Raw genomic sequence first — 25,453 nt, forward strand, 5'->3', positions numbered from 1 at the left:
GTTCTTTCAGACTGGACAGTTGCACGGCAACTGAACCCGCCCCTGTATGGTGATTGGAAGGGATTACTCTGTACACCAGCATCTCTGTATCGGTGTTCTCACTGGTACATCTTGAAGGAAATCAGCTACCGTAATTTTATATAACAAATTCCCAAAATTTTAAAGCTTCCACTGAGGAATCTATTAGGAAAATGAAATCAATACATACATACATAAAATCCACCTTTACACAATTTCTCCCGTATACCCTCAGACCCAGTTTGGGAACCGCTGAGCTAGTGTAAGCCCACTGATTTTGGCCGTGAATTTGGCCCCACTGTTTTCCTCCTCAGACTTTTCTGGAGGAGGGCCTAATGAATCCACTGGTCTATTTTATCATCATATCCTGTTGGTTTGCACTAGAAGCCTTCAGAGGGGCAGGAAGTTAACGAAGCCCAGTCTGAAATCCACACCCAGATACAGCAGCACACTTTCGCATGAGGATGGACTGGATGTCGGAGAACTTCCAAACCATGACTTTGGTGGAGGAGGCAGGAGGAAGGGATAAGGTGTGAACATGAATCAGTTCAAGGGAAAGGGATCGGCTGGATTTTAAGTTTGCGATTACACCTTGCTTCACAAGGGCGATGGGATTAATATCACTGGGTAGAGCAGAGCACGGAAGAAGCTTCTACCAGGGAGAGAAGTGTCCCCAATGGAGTTCGGTACCATCTGCAATTGCAGGATGGGTTCCTCTTCAGCCCCAGACTCTGCCATTTCACTTTACTCCTACAGCAAAGGAGAAGTATTCCCCCATCACAGAGCAAAGACTGGGACACAACTGTGCTGGTCATGGTATTGGGGTGTGTGGTGCTATACAGGAATATGGACTATGAGGAGAGAAACTCACCTCATACGCCAAGCAGGATCTGAACCCGGGTCTCCACTGGTAAAATGCCAACGCACGAACTCCCATCCCCTGCCTAAATAGTTGTTTTTTTGCCCCACCCCCCCCTACCTACCTTCCTGACACACAACCCAAGATCTTCCACCCCCCACCACATTGTACAAGTCCAGGTCTCCCCTTGGAAGGCAATTTCTCAAACTGCATCCCTGTGTGCTTCCAAATTAAAGTTAAAATCATAGAATATCAGAGTTGGAAGGGACCTCAGGAGGTCATCTCGTCCAACCCCCTGCTCAAAGCAGGACCAATCCCCAGACAGATTTTTGCCCCAGATCCCTAAGTGGCCCCCTCAAGAATTGAACTCACAACCCTGGGTTTAGCAGGCCAATGCTCAAACCACTGAGCTATCCCTCCCCCTCATGCCAGCTAAACCAGTTTTTAAGTTAGGTCAGGCAGTGTAGATGGGGCCAAGCCAAATGGGAACTAGGTTTAGTTCAGTCTAGGGTTTTAAAACACCATTCTAAAGCCACCTGGCTGCCCAAGCATTGTGAACTGCCTTAGCTGGAGCCATGTTTAAAGACCAACTCTTAAGTGCTTAATCCTAGACAAGAACACAGCTTGTGCTGTGCTCAGGTTTAATATACATCCCCCCCACACTGATATCAGGGTTAATATATTTGTCACTTCCGGGTGGAAAACCTCCTCCTGTCCAGGTGATCGCTAGGGCAGAGCATGTTTCATGACTAAGATGACACTTGCAATTTAGATACGCAGAACTGTCCTATACAACAGCTGGACATCACAAGAGTCGGATAGACAATACATTTCTACCATTTTTTAATATAAAAAAAGGATGAAGTTACCATAAAAGTGCCCTTTTCACATACACACAATAGAGAACACGATTAGCCAAGCGGGAAAGGAACTGGATCTGTGCGCACCAAAAAATACAATCAAGGCAATTCACATTTCTATCGCTCTGCCACGCGATGACAATAAATAGAAGCTGCAGAACCAGGAGTGGGATGTGGGTTTTTTTGTTTTTTTTTAAAAGCAAATTTAAAAATTATAAAAAGTTTTGGTTTTCTTTAATTTAAAATCATGATTATAGTACAATGCACTGAAACAAAAGGGATGTACAAGGTGAAAATGGCACCATTCCCACTCAGTTTATGTCCCACTGGCTTCCTTAATGTTCATTTTCCAGAATCAAACATTTTTAAGTTCCCCCCATCGCACAGAGAATTTCCTCTGGTATCGAAGGACCCAGCTATAAAGGCCTGTTGGAGAATCACAGGCTCAGTACTTGTCCGCATAGATAGTACCAAACTATGCTTCAGCCATCTAACCAAACTGTGTTACAGTCAACACGGCATTAGACTGGCCGTCAGACCATCAAGGCGCTATTCATGGCTTTGTTACTGACTGTATGACGGTGGGAAAGTCACTCAGATTGTAAGCTCTTGGGGACAGAGGCCACCTATTACTCCATGCACAAAAAGGTCAAACAAGAACGGGGCTGCAAGGCAGTATTGTAAGATCAGGGCAGGTAATGTGGTTTACGTACGTTTTGGTCCAATCAGCAGAGCTAAGAACCAAATGGTGTCATAATGTGGTCAGGCGGCATAACACCACTGATCGCCAGACCCTGTTCAATTACATGTGCAGACCAGCTAACTTCAGAACAACTTGTGTAGAAGAGGGATGTGCTGACATACACCTTCAAACTTGTTCTCAGAGCTTGCAGATCAGCAAGGCGCTAATAGCCATCTTAACGCAATTCACAGACCGACGCTTAGACTGAGCATTCTTTCCCTCTCCCACTATGGAAAGTGGCCACAAATTTCTGCACTGTGCCACCACTGCCAGTGATAGTGGGAGCACTAGTGTAGACAGGCCACTCACCTTGTTAACACTGGATAGGCCAGACACCCTGCTCTGAGCAGGTTTCATTGACATGGTAAAGATGTTGGCAGCTGGTCTACACTAGCTCTTCTCACCACCACTAGCACTGGTGTGATGGCACCAGAGGAAGGTTTTTGGAACGAGCTCAGCGTAGACACCGGCTCGACAGTGGGTGGAAGTCCAGGAGGCCCCTCACCCATGACTGGGACCATCTTGGAAGGTTTATATTCCCTCCACAGCTGGGTCCTGCAACGAGAGGCTCAGAAAACCATAGCCCCGCCATCCAACGTGTATTTAAGATGGTAATTTCCTCCGTTTCTTAAGGCTCACTAACATTCCACCTGTAATACTGGTACGGATCTCCATAAAGTTTGGGACCATCATGGTGATGTAGACAACTGTCCTATGGAGGCATGTGCCAATCCTGTGTCTCAATAAGCTGTTTAAAGTGAATAAAATGACCCCGAAAGCTGTATTTATGCTGTCGGATACAGTCATAGCAGCTGCCCTAGAAAACCACCTTCATCCGTACACATACCCTCAGGGTGGGACAACAGGCGGGGAGGTTAGGGATAGGTTTCTATAGCAAAGGAGGTTGGCTGATTTGACACTGTACAAAATCCTTGGTAGGAATAATTGCGCTTACCCGCTCTGTTATTGCGCATCAGAGCTACTGTGCATCGTCCATTTGAGCAGTCCAGCCTTGTCCGCTAGACAAGAGAAATACGCTGTGTCTTAAATGCAGGTCCGCTAAGTACAGAAGGCATCCCACCCATAGACCCTTCTCTAGCTGGGGCTCATTCTCCAGATGTGTCGCTAAGGCCTTCGCTTTCAAAGGTAGCCTCAACTTTCAGGTTTCCAACTTGAGGTGCCTAGGGACTGATCCTCAGAGGTGAGGACAACATGCCACTCCCCCCGATTTCAGTGGGAACGGCAAGTCCTCAGCACTTGCCAAAAAACAGGCCCTGGATGTTTCATGCTTGAAAATATAGGCTTTAACGGGGCAGGTGTGTAACAATGCACCTCTCCCCTCCCCCCCAATACACACACATCCTGAGAGACTAATGGCAAACGAGACCTTTAAAGTTTCCCTAAAAGAGAGGAACTCATTCAAACAAACTCAATTCTTCCTTGTAAACCTCTCATTAGAACAGCTCACCTGCCACCTAAAACATGCACAAAGACTAGGATCATACTCGCCTTCAAAGAACAAGGTAACCTTGGTTCTCATGTCTCTTTGGTTCAGGAACACGGAACAACCATTCACACAGAAGAGTCTCAAGCGTGGGGAGCAGACGGGCATACCACAAGGAGAATCCTTAGAAGGCTTCTTTTCCACTATAGCCTTAGGGGATGTGGCCAGCCAGGTGGAAACAAGGCCCAGATCCCCTCTTCTCCCATCTGGTCAGCAGACCTTTGGAACCAGGGAGGAAGGCCAGGTAGTGGCTGCAGATGGGACTCATCTTGCTAGGTCTGGCAGACACTCAGAAGAAAGGATTGGGTAGTGGTGTCGGGGGAAAGATGCTAGGCTAAGACACTGCTGAACCCAGAGCAGTGAGACTGCATACTGAAGACCACTTTTTGGACCCTGTTTATACCTTGGAAGAGCAGGAGGCATTAGACACTTAATTTCTCCTTTGGGAATGGGCAACTTGCACTACTGGGGAACAAAAGTCCCCCTCCAATACCGCACAAGAGATGGGACCTGCCACATCTCTGCCACAGGCACCAGGCAGAATGCATGGTACGTGTCGGTACTTCACTAATGGTGTCAGACCCGACACTGCCAGCCACGTGCTCTCAGGCCTGTTGAAAGCTGAAGCTGGAGAACTAAGCTCAGTTATTTGCGGTAGCTCAAGGCAGCTGGCGTGGATAGAGAAGAACATAAAAGATTTGTCAAATCAGATCCGATCAATAGCCAATCAAGCCCAGTATCCACCTCCTGCTGTGGCCATTAAAATTTAGACATAAAATACTTTGATCAGGGTCAATCGTCACCAAAAACAGAGCCCTCGGTCACCCATCTAGTCCCATCATTTTAGCGGTTAATAGTCACCCAACCTTCAATAGCTCAAGAAACCCTAATCAGATCATGTATACAAAAAGGAAGAGTCAAAAGGACTGGCTTAGTCTTCTGTCATGGCGTATGGATGTACACCCAGGTAAGCTTGTGTTAGTAGGGATCGAGAACGTCAGAGGAAAGGTGGCATTTACTATCCTTTCCAAGAGTTGTTACAACTGGACACAGTTATCACATTAACAGATCTCCCAACTTCTTTGAAGCAAACCCCTTCCCACCAGCTGCTCTGAGACCTGGAGCAAAATATACATTAGTTTGGCTGAATTCATAATCTTGATGCCTGTTAGCTGTGACACTAACCAACCATGACAGGTTTTAGATTAATCCAATAAAGAAAAAAGCGAAGAGCCAGATTCTCAAATACTGGTTATCAGTTAACAGTGAAAAAGCCCCCGCTGTCTTATACAATTAGCCTAGCATAAATACTTCCATATGCTTTTCTGCATTGTAACAGTCCTTCTGTTAATGAACATATCCGACTGCCAAAGAAGAAGCAAAAAGCACTTTGTAAAACAGAAGGCAAGTACATCCCACAGTTGCATGTCACTTGGATTAAGAAGTGGACTACGTCAGCAGGAAATCGTGAGGTCGTGCGAACCGTGCTTTAGAACTCCCCAACCCAACTGTCTGGGCCTTGTTTTGGGGAGGTACCACCACTGTAAGAAGTGTGCTAAAAGCCTAGAGAAAACGCTCAGCGAGATCTGTAACACTGTTCTGCCATGTCAGGCTCTAGGAAGAACCTAATCAAAGAATTTGAGTGGCCCGAATGTTTCCACCTATCAGAAGCTTAGAGTTGATTTTGCAACTTCATCCCTCCCAGGCGGTCACAGGCACACCCCATCCATATGGCTTTTTAGTTGTTTGGATAACTGATTAGAATATTAAATTTGTAAATACTATTCGTTTTCCATTAGTAACCTATCAGCGAGAGATCTAATTCTGCACTCTTCCATGTCAGCTAATGGGCCAACAGCCTCCTGACCACCATATTTGGGTATATAGACTCTTCTACCAGCTCCTCCACGTTTGGACAGATCACACCCTGACCATGGGCATGGAGGCTGGGAGAGAAGTAAGGAATGGAGCTCAGGGGATCGGAGGATGTGCAGCAGTTCAAGTACGCTCGGAGCCAGATTCTCAGCTGGTGTAACTGCGCCCTGCTCTACGGACTTCAATGCTTTGATCAATAGCTCTTCTACATGTATTTTGGACAGAATGGTGACCAGACAGGCTACCTAACAGTTAGGCCTGACAAGTTCAGGGCTGTGCATTTCCCTTGCAGCAGTTGGTGCTATCCCAGACACCAGGCCAGAGGGACAACACTCCTTCCACAGTTTTTGGGGCTAGGGAGACCCTCAACTGTAGAAGGCCAAGAAACAAACATGAACTCGAGTCTTGGTGAGAAGAGGAAGAGCTGATTTTCAAGGACTTCGCTTTACAGCTGTATTATTGTAATTTCGTTCTGCTGTGGATTTGGGATCTTAAAACAGGCTGTTTCCCCTTCCTCGCCCCTTGTAACAGTGACCCAAAAAAGGAAGCACTATGATCTAGTGGCTAGGGGACTGCACTGGGAGTCAAGAGACCTGGGAGTCAATTCCTGGCTCTGACATGGACTGGCTGTGTGACCTTGTGGACTCTGTGCCTCCGTTAACCCTCTCGCCATTTAGACTGGAAACTCTCTGAGACAGGGACTTTTACCAGACAACTGTCCAGCACCCAGCACGGGGACCCTGATCCTGGCTGTTAACTGTAATACAAATACATTGTGAAGAGAGGATGCTGCCCACTTTGTGGGGAATAAGGTTATAAGATATTGAAACTGCTGGATGCACGCTGCATAACCTGTGTTCGAAGAGGTGGGAATGCAGGCAGCCAGAGACCCCCTAGCAACATTTCCCGCCCCATCCTCCAAAGTGATCTCTTTGCTACCGCTTGTTGGTTCAGCTAGCCAGGAAGTGAATTTGAATATGAGTCCTTAACTGTCCCTAACTCACAGTTGTAGTGGATGAGGATTCCTGCAACCCTATGGCATTAAAGACATTACTAAAGATGTGTTCGGAACACTTACTATCTAGATCTCTCCTGGTCTAGCTAACCCTGAGAACTGCTCTGAACACGGTTAGGAATCTGTTCTCTGCAAACAGATCTAACAGGCATAAGATTGACTCAGAAAATGCACAAAGCTTCCCTAATTAGCAAACAGGCTGCTGGAGTAACCATTAGCCCACCAGCTGTTTATGGGCATGAAACAGGGTTTGGTCAGGCAATTCCCAGGCAACTAGAACCACATATCTCATCATCGGCATTCCAATCTCCCTGCCAAGTGAGCTCATGGAATGACCATTATGGGAGGCATTCAAGGCAAGGCTAATGGAGATGGCTCGAGAAACTATGAGAACTAACCCAACGCGATTCGACATTAGCCAAAACATGAGTTGTCTAATTCCTCTAGGACTCCCTTGTTCAGTATATCTAATTCATTCCTGACAAGGCACATTCATCTACTCATTATGGAACAAGCAGATCTACCCCAAGTAGGTCCAGTGGATCTCTAGAACTGCACCTACCAATCATTCTGCATATAGGGTGGCAGTAACGTTCATCCTTTCTCAAAGAAAGAAAGAGTCACAAGGGTAAATGCAGTTTTGAAAAAGTTCTCCTCCTCCACCCCCCTTGAGTAACTTTTGATGGGCTTGCAGGATATTTACATACTCAGTGATGCAAATACATTCTCGCTGAGGGGAACAATTTGGGATGATGGATTAATATATGGGCAGGGGACAAACGATCCTCTCCCCTAGGAGAGCAACCCCATGACTATCACCATGGTTGCGCTACGGAAGCGGGCACCAAATGACTCGACAGCTGCTGAGCCTTGCCGTATCAATGCAACGCCCATGCTAAGAAAGACACAGAAACTCCGGTATTAATAGACAGGTCCATGGGCCCCTAAAGAAATCGGCTCAATCAGACCCCTGCTAATGAGGCTTGGCTGAGAGTGGAAAACACACGTTGGGAAGATGAATAGGACAGAAAGAAATTGGTGATTCCTTCCTTGCCCCACACTTTACTTTCAAATGCAAATAAACCTAAAATCCCCTCCTCCCCCACCACACACACTCACTCCTTCCCCAGGATACACAGTTTAAAAGCCTTGCAGGTAGTGGCAAACAACAATTTTATTTTTCTACCATCTTTCAGTTCATGGCCCGAAAACCACCTTAGTCTTGATGCCAACGTTTAAAAAAAACGTCTTAGCAGCATGGAAATGCCAAACAAATGTTTATCCTCAAGCATGATCCATTGGTTGGTAAATGTATACAAACAGGAAATAGATCTCGATCCCTAGACAAACCACCCACATTTAGAACCACACATGCTCATATTATACATCTATAATATACATGGTACCTGAATATAGAGACGCCCACATCCACACCCAAACTAAAAAAAAAAAAAATATCTAAGCAGCATTGAGGTTTTTGATATGAACAAAACAAAACAAAAAAATCAACGACGCACAGAAATTCAGACACAGGACCCCGTTTGAAGAGATGTAGAGCACGCTCAACTGCCACTGAACGACAGAAATTAGGGTGCTCCGGGTCTCACAGGGTCTGGCCCTTGCAGAGGAAGGTTCGAACATAAAAAAGCGTACACGAAAAGAAACGGACTTATATTTATCATTTCCCCGTATCCCTTTGTGTCAATGGAAGAGATTAGTGTTTGAATACAGCGTCCTTTCCTTCCCAGCTGCTCGTCCCATCAGAAGCCTGTGTTGGCGTCCTCACAGACTGTGCCCAGGGCTTCACTAAAGGATCATACAGGGGGAAGTAGGCTGAGAAGGAAGCCCTAGATTAGTGACAGACCATATTCATGCAAGTGAAATACTGAAGAGCTAATAAATACATTTCACATCATTTTATAATATTATCCCCGAGTTCAAAGGGGTCTCTCCTAGCCATGCTGTCCTTCCCTCGTCTTGTTGCGTCTAGATATTATATACCAGATAGGCTGTCAGTGTCATGCATTACTCTAACCCCTCTGTGATGTAAGTTAAAGCAGAGTGCTGGCTTCACGCTTGGACTGACTAAAGTGGTCATAGACCTACTTGGATTTTGAAAACGTTGTTGCTTCTTGATTTAGCACAAAAGAAGGTTTCAAAGAATTGTCCCCCTCTCAGACGTGAGAGAACTCTGATGACTTGTCCAGTTAGAATACACAACCATATCAATGTGCTGGCCACTCAATCAAATCATTGTGGGATGATCTACTTCCAAAAAAGTGGCAAAAAGTTTGTAACCTTGAGGCATTAAAAAAATAAATAAATAAAAATCCCTAAAGCCGGATCTCGGTGCCTGAAGTAGCTACACGAGCAGAAATGTAGGACGAAACTCCTTAGACTTGGACCCAGTCATCCACTCTTCAGGTCCACAAAGGATAACAGGCAACATAAAGGCATCTGACAAGTCTCCAGGGCAAAGGTGCAGGCGCGGAGACTCCAAAGCATCTCTTTGTCAGGTGGTACGTGCCACCGCAGCTGCAGTAAGAACACAAGGATCCAGGTGTCCTTCCATTTGCAATAGTTACAGAAGAGGAGAGACAGGGATATTATAAAAAGGCAAAGAACCAAGAAAGAAGGGGTAGAGAACATCTTATCTTCTGCCAGTGTAGGCTGCACGACAGGAAAACAACAGTGGGGAACATATGGGCACGGACTCCTGGGGAAAGACCGGACTGACTGCTTGGTCGCTAATAGTCTTTCACATTCATCTCTCCTTTAAGTGAAGGATGTTGACAATTTCACACTTTTGCAACGGTCATTGTTTGGCTGTAAAAAAATGGCTGCATGGCTAGGTTAACAGAGCATCAACCAAGCGTGCTGTAAGGATCTTTCCAGTGTAGCTAAACAGAAAAAGCTAGACACTGATTTAACAAAACCTTCGGCTGTGCTGAAAGTCTGTGCATGTGCGATTTTCCTGGGGCCCAAGTTACGTCCCTTGCACAAACCCTTATTGTCTGTCCCTATGCGTTATTTCTCTGTGAAGGCCAAGTCTGTATTTGAGCTTTCTTAAGTGAATGACAGCTGTCAAACAGACCAACAATAGACGTAAGAGCTCAGAAGCTAGCGGACCACGTGCATATTTCAAAACCCACACAACCTTTTTGTGAAATCAAAAACATCTGAATGCACAGCAGGAACTTTCCAAAACAAAGCACATGTGAGGTGCTGGACAGATATTGACCGTACTGCAATCCAGCTGTTTCTAATATGTATTTTGGAAACCAATGCCTAAGTTTTGTGAAAGGAAAAAAGCTTTAAATTAAAAAAAAGATATCTGTATAATTAACATTTTGGCAATTTTCCTATTTAAATACAAGTTTGCTGCTAGTGTCTTTTATATTCAATTTTTTTTCAGCAGTTTTTTAGTACTGTTGGATGTTTCAATCTATTTTTTTGGAGAATTTGAGAGGGGAAAACATTTGTCATCTCTCTTAATGGTTACATCCAATTTTCCTGATCCAGCAGAATAAAGCAAATGAAATACACTGGTCATAGGGATAGATCCTCTGAAATTAAGGAAGCTACACATCTCCAAGGATTACCCCACTCCTGGGCTTCTAAGAACCGATATTGGTGAGAAAGCCTCGTTTTGTAAGCGGGGGTAAAATCCAATGTGCCTGGTAACTAAACAGAATGAACAGGACTGTTTGCAATACTCAAGCTCCTGTAGTCAATAATAAACTGGATCGTGGCATTAGGATCATTTGCCCTGAACATACTGCATACATACTCTCTCCCACTGATCTGGCCAATATTAGTTTACACAGGGTCAAACCAATATACAGACTCCATCACTGCTTCCCAACAGCATAACCAGAAGTAGACCACATCTGGTTCAATGCAGTACCTGAAGCAAAGGCTAGGAGAAGGAAGCATCTGCCTCGCCTTAGATCCACGTAACGACCAAAGTGTGGGGGAAGGGAAGGGAGTAGGTTACACACGCATGATCTGAACGGTGAATTATTCATCTGCTGTTGGGCCTCCGCCCAAAAAAAAAATCGCAGGGCGACTTTCTTTTGAACCGTTTGTGTTTGCGAATGACACTTGAGCATCTAGAAATGTACCTCTTGATATATCACATCATAAAACCCTTGCTAAACCTCTCCAGAGATTGTTGCTTGAAGACAGCCACCAATGCTTCCTTTTCAGATGGGCAGGAGTGGTATGCGCCCCACACCAACCCCTCCCTCATGACACACCATAGGGGCCATGAACGTCCAGCGGTTGGTTTCTGGGTCGTACATCTCCACCGAGCTCAGGTTGGACTGTCCATCATAGCCACCCACGCAATACAGGCGGCCGCAGTTGGCTACCAGGGAGACGCGGCTCCGTCGGGTGTTCATCGGGACGATCAGGTACCACTGATTCGCCATGGAGCTGTACACCTCGGCGATGCTGAGGAAGCCGGACCCATCGTAGCCGCCACAGACGAACATCTTGCTGCCCAGGGAGGCGGCTCCATGCCGACAACGCTTGTTCAGCATGCTTGCGACAGGGTGCCACGTGGCTGTGTGATGATTGTAGTACTCCACCTGCAGTTAAGAGAGTGTTGACACATTGAGTGGGTTCTGGCATTTGTACACCTGCATTGTGGGTTGCACAAGGACAAGAAATGAGAGCTGCCCTTGAGCCTAGATAATATGTCACTAAGATAATTACAGGCAGACTAGGACATTTTTCTCATGACTTCATAGATTTAGAGTTTAAGGCAGAAAGGGACCATCAATTCATCTAGTCTGGCCTCCTGTTTAACACAGACCACTAAATTTCACCCAGTTATACCTTGCACTTGGCTAAAGCATCTGCCAGAAAGGCAGCCAGACTTTGTTTGGAGATATGGTGGTGGTGATTCCACCACCTCCCTCAGTAGGCGGCGCCAATGGTTAATCACCCTCATAGTTTAAAAATAGCGGGCCTAATTTCTAACTTGAACTTGTCTGGCTTCAGCTTTCAGTCATTCTTGCTAACCTTTCTTATGGCTTATAGAAGCATAGAATCGTAGGGCAGGCACAGGTCATCTAGTCCAACCTCCACACGCTAGAGGCAGGACCGAGTAAACCTAGACCATCCCTGACAGGTGTTTGTCTAACCTCTTTCTTAAAAAACTCCAATGACAGGGATTCCACAGCCTCCAATGGGACTCTATTCCAGTGCCTAAGTATCCTAATAGTTGGAAAGTTTTCCCAATATGTAACCTAAATCTTCCTTGCCACAGATTGAGCTTTGTTCTCCATGTCCACCAAAGGTAGGACAATTGGTCACCATCCTCTCTATAATGGCCCTTAACATATCAGATCTTATCAGAGCCCCCCCACACACACAGTCTCCTTTTCGCAAGAAGAAACATGCCCAGTGTTATTTAATCTTTCCTCATAACCTTACGTCAGGTTTTTGAAACCTTTTATCGGTTTTGTTGCTCTCCTCTGGACTCTCTCGTTGGTCCACATCTTTCTTAAAGCGGGGTGCCTAAAACTGGACAATGCTCCAACTGAGGCCTCACCAGCGCTGACTGGACTGGGGCAATCCCTTCCTGTGTCTTGTACACGACACTCCTATTAATGCCCTCCAGAATGATACTTGACTTCTTTGCAACTCTGTCACATTGTTGGCTCCTATTCAATTTGTAATCCCCCCAGTTCCTTTTCTGCAGTACAATTGCCTAACCAGTTAGTCCCCATTTTGTAATTGTGCATTCAATTTTTCCTTCCTAAGTATACTACTTTGCACTTATCTTTAGTGAACTACATCGTGTTGTTTTCAGACAATTCACCAGTTTATTAAGGTGATTTGGAATTCTAATCTTGTCCTCCAAAGTGCTTGCACCCCCTCCCAGCTCCATTATTCAAGTCATTAATAAAACTATGGAATAGTACCAGACCCAGGACAGACCCCCGCTGGACCCCACTAGATATCTCCTCCCAGACTGGCAGTGAACATTCACAGTCACTCTTTGAGTATGGTTTTTCAACCAGTTGTGCACTCCCACCTTGTAATAATTTTATCTAGACTTCTACAAGGACAACTTGGACCTCAACATGTTTTTTCCACAAGAAAATAGGGTGGCCAGAATGTATCTGTGGTAGATCTGGAGTGCATGGTCAGTCACCTCTCTTCTTGAACAGCAGCCATAGACCTAACTGACAGAGCTCAAGGAGGAATATGGCAAAGTCGTGGTCCAGGCAGGCCGATAGGTTAGCCCGGATTCAGCTTTTGGGTGTGTCAGGCTGACAGACAATAGGATTTTTTCCTAGTCTGCTAGGGACGGCAGTAATAGTCAATATTACAGTCCAGCCTTTAGGACTTGTCAACCTCCAATTGCCAAGCTAATGTTCTAAGAGCACTTACTGGGTGGCAAGACTGATTCAGATACAACAAACCGCACTTCTGTGCCCAGTAGGGCAGAAGAGAACCCCCATAACAGACTTTTCTGAATAAAAAAATATAAGGGAGTCTATAAATTAGGGCGGAAACTGGAATCAGACTAGGAACAGCAGCTCTGTCCTGCACGGTCAACTCCTGTTGCCTTCGGAGTCTGTTTAAAGGGTCACAATAGTTTCTGAAACGACATCCCACAAACAGGCAAAGAATTCAGATGCAACCAACGTAGGCACCTGGGAGTTTTAATGGTGCTTGAAACACGAAAGACCAAAGACACGAGGCTAAAATGATTTACTAAACGAAGAGAGAGGAACTGGTGAGAACAGGGTCGACCAGTGCAGCAGCCTCACTTCTCGGCTCAGGCCACAAGTGAGCAGGAGTTGCAGTGTCTCAGGCTAGCCCCTAGTGGGTATGTGTGTGGCTCAGTTAGCGGTCCCTGCTCAGGAATCATCCAGGACTAGATCAGCAGGTGACGTTAAAGAGAAGGACTAAGGAGCTGTATGCTTAGATTAGGGAGCTGTGTAAGCTTTCCCACCTGCCCTTTTACCGATCTCTGGTCAGTGCTGTTAGTCCAACTTCATCGGCACAAAGTTACAAGAAATCAACGCGGTGCAGAACTGGCTGAGATTCAGACTTACACTGCTGAAAATTTGTAAACCGTCGTAACCTCCAGACACATAGATCCTGCCTTCGAACACGGTGACTCCAGCCGCACTGCAATTCGAACTCATGGGAGTCACTACCGTCCACCTTAGCAAGAGAAGCAAACAGCAGAAGTGCAAGAGTCTCTTCCTTCCATAGGCAGAGCACATGTAGCTCTACATAAACACATTCAATGAGCTGCTCCATGGATTATACAAAGGTTTCAGAAGACCCAGAAGCCTTTCAGGTACGGAGTTTCTAGTATTTTTCAAGCAACCATCTATAAGCTCTGGACAAGGCCCTTCGTTCTCAGATTTTATTCTGTTTAAATAAACAAAACATTTCCCTAGAATTGATCAGTGTTTATTACAAAGATTAATAATTGGGTGAATACCCACACAATAAATTAGTGTCACCGATTATTGGGTAAATACTGCAGTTAATATTGGGGAACGGGAGGACAAAAGCAACAATAGGGAAAAGTAAGAGTATTGAAAGTAAAAAACGTAATGCTGTGGTTTATTTCATGAACTGTATGTTAACAGGACGTACACATGTGTGTCTTTGACGGTGTCACTTTACTTTAACAGTCTTGCATTTACACTTTAGCTATTTGGATGTCAACAAATAGATCTCTCTCATGTAATGTACTGAATTTTCTTAACACAAATCAGTATTTCCATGTACCTGAATGGTTCAAAATTTAGATGGGGGGGGGGGGGGGGAGAGGGGAAAATCAGTAAAAACTGAAAACGAAGGGCCTTAGGTCTGTATCAAAATTTTACTCGATTCACTTCTCTCGAGCGAGTGTGCATGGTCTGAAGTCAAATCTAGTTGCTATACAGGAAGTAAAAGGTTTTTCAGCATATTGTAGCTCATCTGTTTTAAAAACAGCGCTCTCAGCTGTTACTTCTACGCGTCAGGATAGGGATAGAGCCCAGTGGGAGAAGCAGTAGTACGTTTAGAAGCTCTTACTTGTCTGTTTCTGGTGAGTACGTCTCCACGGAGTTGAGGGATGAGATTCCGTCATACCCACCGCATACATAGATCTGCCCATCCAGCACTACTGTTCCCATTGCGCTGCAATGAAGTGCACAACACCAGGTTAGATTGCTTTGGGCAAATGATACATGTTGAATTACGAAACACATTTTTTCAACATATCTTGGCTGACACCTGGTGGATAAAACAGCTTAACGTGGAAATGGGAGTTTGACAATCCGATCGATAGATACAGCTACTGAACTACATATTTATATAGCCCCCATGACCATAGCATCTGGCTAACACTGAGATGTTCATGAATAAAGTCAAGTGCAGCCAATCAGAAAACAGCTTGAGAGATGTAGAGAAATGTTTATGCAAATGTGCTTCAACCCTGCCCTGAAAGAATCAACTCTAGGGAGCATAACACTTAGTCTTTGCTCCTTTTTACCTCTATCAACTGTGGCTACCCATGGAGCTGACTGGTGGCGAAGGTTTAGCAAACTAGAAAGTGGTCTAAGATGGTCAACTCAACCGAGCACACTTTGGTCACCATTGACCTAATATGGAATCAACCAACCAGCCTAGGAGCGAAAGGCTCAGTATTCCATCACTGGTGTGCTAAACCACTTGTCTGCCCCCAAAGCAGGTTTCACACTAACAGACCTTTCTACATTAAGTCCCAATACAAATGTCCCCTTTTGTTCCCCTACCCCTTCCAACTCCTATCCCAAAATACAAACCTTACCCCAAGAAGAGTTTTGGCCCTGAAAAAGGAGATGTGCCCTAGACTCCATGAAGTCCACTAGGGACTTTACTCCTGCTGTTGATTTTGTGTGGAAGATGGTGATGGGCTTCAGTACAAAACCCTTATATAGGCAGCAATTGCTTTGTTGTACCAATGTCAACTCCGTTAAGTTGGTCAGCCCTCCCCTGTATTTGACAGGTTTAAACATTTGGCTCGCAATGCACGTTAAGGAATGGGACAATGGGATAATGGAATTCCACCTTCAAATTAAACCTGCTTCACATTTATGTTCTTCTCTTAAAGCCCCACCCCCTTCCTCTCAGCACTCATCATGCAATGAGAAAACCATTATGGACCGCAAAAGCCAAGCTCTTGGATACAATCCTTCAGGCGCACTCTGCTCTATGTAAAACACCCTCTTATGGACGCCCACTCTGCTTGGATTCAAAGGACTACGTTTTAGCGAGGATGAAACGACAACACTCTCATGATGCACACGCCAGTGAAGTGCAAGCAGAACAGGATCCTCATGGCAGGGTTGCAGCCCAGAATGTCGTTTAGGGGATTAGCAAACTCAGCCGCTTCGTTTCCGGTGCAAAGAGCAGAATAAGACAGCTACGGAAGAAAAGCGGTCGTCTTACTGTGGGAAAAGCTCCATACAAGGAACCTCATAGCTATGGAAAAACAGAGTTTTCCTATTAGAGATTATGATATGCGTGGAAATGGTTTCAGGACTTTACACTCAAGATCGTCCCTGGAGCCAGACCTAAAGCCTTGGCCAGCTACCAGTCTGAACAGGGTTTACTTGGCACAACCTGCTTAACTCCCAGACTGGGCACTACAGATTTTAAATTGCATTTGCTTGAACAGAGCAGCTAACCACCCTGAACAAGCGCAATCCCAGCAGAATCGCACTGATGCCACCAAGCATCCGGGTTACACACAGAATTTCAAGTAACAAGATATATGCAGTACGCCCTTCCCAAGCGATTAGCATTTGAAACCACATTAAAATAAGGCGCACGAACAATTCTGGGGAAAACGTGCTGCAAAGCTAGCAGAAGTGGGCAATTTAAGAACGCTCCGTGACCAAGGAGCAGGAAAAAGAAACCAGAGTAAAAACACTGAAAGCCACAAACATGTTTAAATTTGGAAGGAGATAAACGGGCCACAGGCTGCTGCGGAAGGAGGGACAGTGCTGCCAGGAGAGTTAATAGGTGGGTTTTCAACATTGTTGGCCACATAACACTGTGCGCCTTTCCAAGTGCCACCACAACATAATTCCTAGGTTGGTGTGAACTGCACCAACTTCCCCTTGCTCAGCATATAAACCACCAGCTCTTCTGCTCAGCCATAAGATCACTCAGGTCTCATTTTGCAAAGCCTGGATTGCAAGCCCTGCATTGTGTAAACTGGCTATGCTTTCCAGTGGAGGAGCCTATACGCTCAGCGATGCATGAGTGCACCAGAGAGACAGAAGACCCATGGGTCCATCACCCTGCCTGCCAGTGAATGAGGGTTCCCTACAACACATTTTCCACTGCTTTATCCAGTCTAGTTTTTAAAAGGTCGCAAGCAACATGACTTCCGCTACTTCCTTTGGGAATCTATTCCACATCCTTGAAGATCTACCAGCAATTCTCTCTGATATTCAGCCTGTCTTCCCGGTCTCAATTTCATCTTATTTTTCTTTGTGACACCACAAATAATTCTCCCCCCAACACTTACACCAATAGAGTTCTGTCCCCGCCCTTGGTCACTGTGTAGCCACACCATACATATGTAGCTCTTCATATCTTTCCTCGTACATCAATCCCTCTAGACTCACGCTGATGTTCTCTGAACTCCCTCTGGTGAGTCATTCTGGTAAAGAGGAGCCCAGAACAGAATGTAACATTCCAAGTGCGCTTGCACCAGAGCTATGCAAAGCGCAACCATTCCCTTCCTGTTCCATTCCTTTGTGCATGCAGCCCAAAATGTGTATTGATCTTTCTCCTATTGTATCGCACTGCAAACTCTGATCTCCCAGGTCACCTCAGCTATTTTCAGCACTACTGCTTCCAAGATTTTTCCCTGCCATTGCAACCATTTCATCTCTTTCAGCTCAAATTCTTTGTACAGAACGGAGTGTATGTCTCACGTACCTTCGTCTGCTGTTCATGCTTCCCACTTTGGACCAAGAATCCATCTCTGGGTTGTAAACTTCCACCGTACTCAGTCTTAACTGGCCGTCGTATCCACCAATGGCATACAAGAGTCCATTCAACACAGCCACACCCACTCGGCTACGTGCCGTCGTCATCGGCTGGCACTTCTCCCAGCGATTTGCAATGGGGTCAAAGACTTCCACCACGTTCACTGCAACACCTGCATAAAAATTTGCTACTCAAATTAAAAAAAGTGATAGTTTTTTTTTTTTGGGGGGGGGGGGGAGGAGTCTGCTGAACAGGGGCAGAAGCAGAAAGCGATGGACTTTTCCCATCTGTTCATCCATGCACAGAAGGATAATGGGGATACAGGGTTTGCGCTCTGAGTGTTAAGGGCAAAACCTGGGCTCAGTGCCTTGAGTATCGGTAGGGATGGCCTGGGCAGGCGGCAGCAGAGAAGGGATCCTGCCCCCCAGGCTATGGAATGGTAGTGGAGCCTGTAAATGCTCCCTATTCGAGTCTCCAGGTTGGTGCAGCCTCCTCAACCCTTGCACCTCCACATTCCTACATAAACGTCAGCACGTGCAAGAATACCCCATCTCCCCCCAACCCCGATGGGGAACTGCTCAGCATTGGAGGGAGTTCCTGTAAATCTAGGCTCCTCAATCCAAACTGCTTGCAGACTCCTGACATCCTGCCCCTGCCCGGCCCCTGCCATCAAACCACAGGCAGGACCCCCAGAGCGGGTAGCAGGCTTTGAGACTTAACAATTAACATCGCGGGGGCCAGTCGACTCCCTGGAATCACGGCAACAACATTCCCGCATGGCTGACTTCATCCTTCTAGGGTAGGGAATCCAGGCCTCAGGAGGCAGCCCTGTAATATGCGTGTGTTCATTGGATCCAGGGCATTAGTGAGTAGGATAAATGCCATGCAGCAGCCCATTTTAAAAGCTATTGTAAGTTTCCTGGGTTTAAGCAGGTTGACCGTGGGCCTAAAGAACTATGGTAGAGTCCAGTTTATCCGAAATCCTACTAGCTGAACCTCCGCTTTATCAAATCCCTTCCTTGTCCCCCATGGATCTCATGCTGGGGAAACAAGGCAGGGATTTGGATAACCGGGAGGCTCGGAAAATAGAGCAGAGACCCCTGTCCAGGACTGCGAGGAGGACGAGTCCCTGGTCGCAGGGGAGGCCGCCCTGCAGCTGAATGGCTTCTGTGGCAGTGCGGGGAACACTCTGCAGCCTGGTAGTCATGGGAGGGAACAAGTGGGGTAGTAACAGCAGAGCTACAGAGGGCTCCTTCCACTACCGCAGGGCCACTGACATCCGATCCCTGCAGGCACAAGGTGCAGGGAAGGCTGCGGTCCTGACAGGGCAGAGTCCTGGTCGGGGATGTTTGTGTCTGGAGGGATTGGGTGTCAATGGCTCTGCGGCAGCACAGCGAGCCCTCTGGATCCCCAGTGTCATGGGAGCAAATGAGCAGGGCAGTGCAGAGAACCCTGGCCAGGACTGCAAGGAAGAGGCTCCTGTCCTCTCCATCATCCAAACTCCGGATTATCTGAATAAAACTTGTGTGCCCCCTGCTATTCGGATAATGGGGAGCATACTGTCTTTGGAGCGACTCCATGTGTACCTAAATCAAAGAGAAGCTGAACAACTAACACGTGCTCCTGTTCCCACAATGAAGCCTTCCGTGGCACGAGCCATGTTTTCATGGTCAAGGTACAACAGAAAGGTTCATAATGGAAATGGAAACAGCCTTTATTACACGGGCTTTGCTTCTTTGAATGAGACCAAAGAGCACTGCAATTATTTTAGCTGTTGTACGCTTGAATGCAATGCAGGAATCCTGCCAAAATGTTCTTCTATTACTGCCTTCAAGGTTCTCCACACTTACACTGGACCCCATGATTTTAAAGAGACGAATGCAACAAGTTTGTGTTCGGTGCAATTTCACAAAAACTGGAAACAATATCCCCGAGCAATCCACCCAGCATTCCTGTGATAAAGTGATAAAGGTTCAACAACTGGCAACAGCCCCCATCAGCATTTTGTTGGCTGGATGGCATGAGTGTCAACAAAGGGCTGCAGAAAAAGGGAAGAGCAGGAGAAACTGCTCCCCATTTTATGGGTGAAGAATGAAGTTTACAGTCTGATGCCGTTACTCAGTAAACACGTCACTGTGGAGTTGTGGGAAGTGGATATGCAAGGTACCTGCTGAATTAAGACCTCCAACAGCATAAATCAATCCTGCGATTGACGTGCAGCACCGGGGACGCGTTTTGAATGCCGGGAGGTGCAGCCGGCGTTCTGGCATTAGGTGATAGTCTTTTGCTTCATTCACCAGGTCCCTGAAATTAAGACCAAACGTTAGAACGATAGTTTGGTGGATCTTGAGACCACCATCCAAACTGGCCCCTCTGCTGAAGCTGCCAATGATTATGGCAACCGATCTCTTCTCTACCTTACAGAGCTAATCCTTCTAGATAATGGTTTAGCCACTTCAGCAGAGCAGCATGAGGGAATCGCTCTTCTGCTACATGTGGCATTCCCATTTCATGGAGAGAGGATTTCAGTCTCTGGGACAGCCAATCCAACACACTATCCGCAGGGAGGCCCACACACACTGGACAACTCCTGAACAGCCAACAAGCGCTCACCAGCATTTGTGGCAGCAACGGACAAGGTCATCTTGTTGCACACGGTCAGTGAGGAACTGAGGTCGACAAAGGGGCAGTCGGATTTTGGACAGTATCTCAGGTAAGCAGGGTTCCCTCTGATCTCGGTCGTACCGTACCCAGGCTAACGCAGCTTCGAATACCTGCCAGAAGAGAGAGGAGCCATTGCTTAGCTAGGTCTCTGCGCTTGGGGGAGACACGAGATTTTGTTTTCTCTGTCCTGAGGCTGCTCACAAAAGGAGGGATGAAGACAAATTTGAACAGATGGACTGTAATAAAAAGAACGTCTCGCCAAGGTGCACAGCTGATCAGGAAAACAGAAGTTACTCAAGGGATCTAGAGCAAAGATACTTACACTTCGCCATTCGGAGCCAGCGTGTCTCAACTAACACCCAAGCTCACCACATTATTCCTTTCCCCATTCTTAGCATACACCTTTCAATCACAGAGGCCATTAACCCCATTCCTGAATCCACCAGAGGGGTCCATTATAACGCAGAGCATTCTTCATAAGGGCCCAGATTTGGAATCAATTCCCCACCCATTGGTCTGTTGACCTTCTGGGCGTGCAGCTGAGAACTTCCATTTCAGGGGGCATTGTCCCATTGGTCTAACCAGGCTGCTGCCACTGGGCTGATCAGCAGCGGATAAGAATTTGAACCGAGGTCTCCACAATACTGATGTGGAACAGAATTAGTGCCTTTAAGGCCGACAGTTTACACGGTTCTGCCCCCTTCTTCCAAGAACTGAACTAAGCGTACCAGAAAAAGTTTTGCTTTGTAAACATCTGATTATTGGCATTTGTGGTTACTGCTGCCACCTTGTGGTGTAACCTTGCCACTGAAACAGGCCACTAACCATCATGCACACTTGCTAAATATTGGGTTGTCATGGAGAAAATTTGGATAGCCACACACATCAAACCAAAGTTTCCAAGCCTTTCATTGTACCCTGGACAAAGCCAGAACCTCCCACTTCCGTTCTCTAGAGATTTCTAGCATAAAGTATTTCTCCCACAGATCAGCTGGTAGTCATATCTTTAAACACAACTTGTACCCCAGAAGACCCCAAAACATTGTACAGTAGAACCTCAGCGTTACGAACACCCCGGGATTGGAAGTTGAGCATAACTCTGAACAAAACGTTACGGTTGTTCTTTCAAAAGTTTACAACTGAACACTGACTTAAATACAGCTTGAAACTTTACAATGCAAAATAAAAATGCTGCTTTAACCATCTTAATTTAAATGAAACAAGCACAGAAACCATTTCCTTACATTGTCAAATCTTTTTTTAAAAAAAAAATAACTTTCCCTGTATTTTTCAGTAGGTTACATTTAACACAGTCTTGTACTGCATTTGCTTTTTTTCGTCCCTGTTGCTCTCTGATTGTGTACTTCCGGTTCCAAATGAGGCATGTGGTTGACCAGTCAGTTCCTAACTCTGGTGTTCGTAACTCTGAGGTTCTACTGTACAATCCAACTGCATGCTGCACCACACTAAAATGCAACCATCTCAGAGGTGGAGGGTGGCAGCCAGCCTGCTGCAGAACAGTTAGAAGGGAAACGGTCACCAAGGACATTGGAACAGAGTCTGCCGCTCACAAGGAGAGTCCTGGGATCATAACTGCTTCAAGCAGCGGAAGGACCTTTCATTTTAAAATCCTATGAAAGATACAAAGCCTGCGCTAAAGTTTACCTGCCTCAAAAGAAGGCGGCTTGATTTGAGCATGCCTGAAATTTGAACAAGAGGTTCTAAGGAGATAAGACGGTTCAGACCTGATGCTTATACCTCTAACCAGGGCCCTCTTTTTCCAAGCCGGACTTTCTAGAAGTCTGATTTCTCTCTCTAGGAATAAGCCCCCAGCACCACCACAGGGGATGCGATGGCTTTAGCACTGGCAGCAGGACGCTGAGCCTTTCAGCTGCAGATCTCCAGTTCAAACCGGGATTGCTGCTGCTACGGGTCAAAGTGGCGACGGTTATTCAGTGGCCTGCGTGAAGTGACTTGGTGTGGTTCAGTCCAGTTCCTTGTACAAAGGCCTCCATATTATATAAGCCACCACCCTGACCGACCATCTCATTGGCAATTTCAGGAGGAAGATTCAATACAAAATGCTGTAGAGCATCTCAACCCTCGAAGGAAATCCCTCCAGAATAAGGCTGAAACACTGTTTATTCTGTAGTTCTAGAGATTGCCTCCAGGGCAGAGATCTCGGCACCTTTCTCCAGAACTGAAAGTCACTCATTAAAGCGAGAGGCTCAATCACTAGAGAGTTCAGGATGTCAAGGTTTCTCTGCCACGAGCATTTCAGCACAGTTCAGTGCCATGCTTGGCAAGTAACGGGTGCTCTCCAGAACAGTGTTCTGATAACTAAGCTGAGAGAAGCCCCAATTCTTACAAGTTATGTACAGAATGAAAGAGTCGGAGCACCACCCACCATCCACAACAAGACCATCTTCTCAGCTTTGATCACTGCATGGACCAGTTCAACTTCTCACCCAGATCTGCCGTGCGACTGCCCCAATGGTTTCAAATCCTCTGGTGGCAAAAGCTGCCTCTGCTATACCACATACCGGCTGATGCACATACCTGCTCCTCAGACTTGACATTGAGCTCTTCCCTCGAAACCAGCTCCAGCAGGTCTTCGAAGGGTAGAGCAAGGAACTCTTCGGACATGGACACCTCCACAAAGTGCTGGTGGATGAAGCTATTGGCAGATTCGTAGAGCACGGCACACATCATGGTTTCTGCAAACTGACGTACACCCAGGCAGTTCTTCGGATGAAGCCTTGGGGGGGGATGCAAAATAACGTTATTTTAATAGAAAGGTTAGCAAATTACACGCTTTTAATGCGGTCCAAAGAAGCAGTGAAGGTGAAACTGAACCAAGGGAAAATGTAACCTTATGAAACTGATGGATGTGCCACATTAGAGAACTCACCCTTCCAACAGACACCAGTTCGCAGGTTAAACTGGCCAGCGTATGCACAGTCATGAAGATTGACACATGCCAAATTAAGAGGACGGGGAATCGCACCATACGAACAATAAGCCCCTTGCTGACATTCTCTGAAGTACCAAGGACTGACTGGACCTAGAGACTGATGTGCACTCTCCCCGGGCGGGCCTCCTAAAGTCAAGGCTGTGATATGTAGGAGTAGCAGTGCAAGAGTCTACACAAGGTCTATTCCATGCACAAGTATGACTTCAGATTCCAGGAATGAAACCTGTTGGTTTGACAGCAAGGATAAGTGTGTTCTTCAGAAACTTATGAACCTTGTTTGTTTTCACCAGACACCTTTGCTAATTACTGAAGTGAGATGTTGGCCACCTCTTACTTGATTTTCCTGGCCAACAAAGCTCTATTGAGGATGTCTTTTAGCAATTAAAGGTCAGAATGCAGGAACAATCCCTGCAGAAGTGAACTAGTGAGCAGACCAGCTGAACAAGTGCTGCTGCATGCCATCATAAAGCAGCACAAAAGAACCGAAAATGTATTACTCTAAGCAACTGTGTGGTGCAAGGAGCTTTCGGCACAGATGTTTCCTAAAAACTTGCAAAAATGCTGAAAATCAAGTCCACGCTATGGGAGATTTGGACACTCCCATCTAAGGGAGAAATTCTGCCACCAGATCCGTCAACAAGAGATGACCATTCTGGTTGTTTCACAGTATTTATGGGTCAGATAGATATGAGGCATGTCAGAATACTATTGTTAGTTTCTCTTATTCTAACCCAAATGAAAACAGTTTGTGGAAACATTTGGTACCACTCTTGCCTCACTATTAAACTAGCCCTACAATGCCCAGAATCAGACTCTGACAGAAATGCCTCAACTTTGCCTAACTGGGGACCACAAAGTCACCCGTACCACAGCAGGGCAAACTCTGTGGTTTGAGCCAAGACCACTCACTACAGCAGCAGCAAACAGAATGCTCTGATCAAGATGGAGCCATGCATGCTTGGCGTTTCCAGGGACCACACCTCCATATTTAAGAGCCTACTAGCTGTGTGTTACCATTCAAAGACTCCATAAACTGCCTTTAGCCCAAAGGTCAAATTTTGGGCACCTTCCTTTTATGCTCTTCCTCCTCCTTTCAGTCCTGACGTCTGAACGGAAATAAACCCTAGGCGCAAGTTTCCGCAGTCTTCAGAAGGGCTCAAGGGGAGATCCACCACAAGGAAGCTGCCTTTTTGGATTTGATCCTCTGAAGAGGGAATCTTCACGGTTGCTTTCAAACTTTAGATAACCAATTCTGAGCGCACATCAGCAGAGCATCCAAGCCATGACCACGGAGAGGATGAGTACAGAACCCTGAAGGTCTGGCAATGCCGAGCTCTTACAGGGCATAAAGAGCCAAACATCTAAAACAACAATGTGGCACGTTTAATAATGGGGTGAACCAAGAGTACTTTACAAAGCAAAGCGTTAGATATTGCGAGTGGAGGGAAAGAGAAGCCATTGCCTGCCAAGCAAAGGTTTACACAGCCTTGGACTTTACATCCTCGCAAACTGTGAGGTCAAAAATCCCCAGGAACACAGAGTAAAGTCAAAGTAGAAAAAACCCCAGTCATCAGATCCTTCCTGTAAAAACTGGAATTAGACATGCATGTTCTGGCTATTCCTGAGGGATCAATTCCTTGCTCTTCCACAGGCTCCCTGAGATACCTTTCATAAATCATTTAATCTGTGCCTGGTTTCCCAGTCTGTAAACTGCGGACAATCCCTTCCTATTTCACAGGATAAAATCACTGTTTGAGGTGCTTAGATATATTATCGTGATGAGGAGTACAAGTTCCTACATCAAACCCCAAAGAAACATTTTAAGGGTAGCTCTAAAGCTGCGATAAAGCTGGCTTATAGCTGCATTCAAGAAGTGGATCAAGAGAGTGCAGTAGACTTGCAGAGCCCATAGTACGAGAGTCTGCACAATGAAAC

The 25,453-nt window shown here is 46.1% G+C and overlaps 1 protein-coding gene across 3 annotated transcripts in view; it reads right to left on the bottom strand.

Annotated features, from left to right (window-relative positions):
- Nucleotides 1-8,029: 8,029 nt before the first annotated feature.
- Nucleotides 8,030-25,453, bottom strand: part of KLHL18 (kelch like family member 18) — a 31,792-nt gene continuing 14,368 nt past the window's right edge. The window contains exons 4-10 of one of the 3 annotated variants that reach the window (XR_010598172.1): nt 23,104-23,302; nt 20,494-20,654; nt 20,048-20,184; nt 17,830-18,067; nt 14,929-15,033; nt 13,950-14,274; nt 8,030-11,465 (exon numbers count right to left, since the gene is read on the bottom strand). Coding sequence is in view for 2 of the 3 variants with exons in the window: in XM_065582574.1 (XP_065438646.1) it covers nt 11,079-11,465; nt 13,950-14,061; nt 14,929-15,033; nt 17,830-18,067; nt 20,048-20,184; nt 20,494-20,654; nt 23,104-23,302 (1,339 nt within the window). In the remaining variant the exon portion in view is untranslated. The remainder of the gene's footprint in view (nt 11,466-13,949; nt 14,275-14,928; nt 15,034-17,829; nt 18,068-20,047; nt 20,185-20,493; nt 20,655-23,103; nt 23,303-25,453) is intronic. The other 2 variants (XM_065582575.1, XM_065582574.1) reach the window with 2 other exon arrangements.

The sequence above is a fragment of the Chrysemys picta genome, chromosome 2 (genome assembly GCF_011386835.1).
Source record: "Chrysemys picta bellii isolate R12L10 chromosome 2, ASM1138683v2, whole genome shotgun sequence".
Lineage (NCBI taxonomy): Eukaryota > Metazoa > Chordata > Testudines > Emydidae > Chrysemys > Chrysemys picta.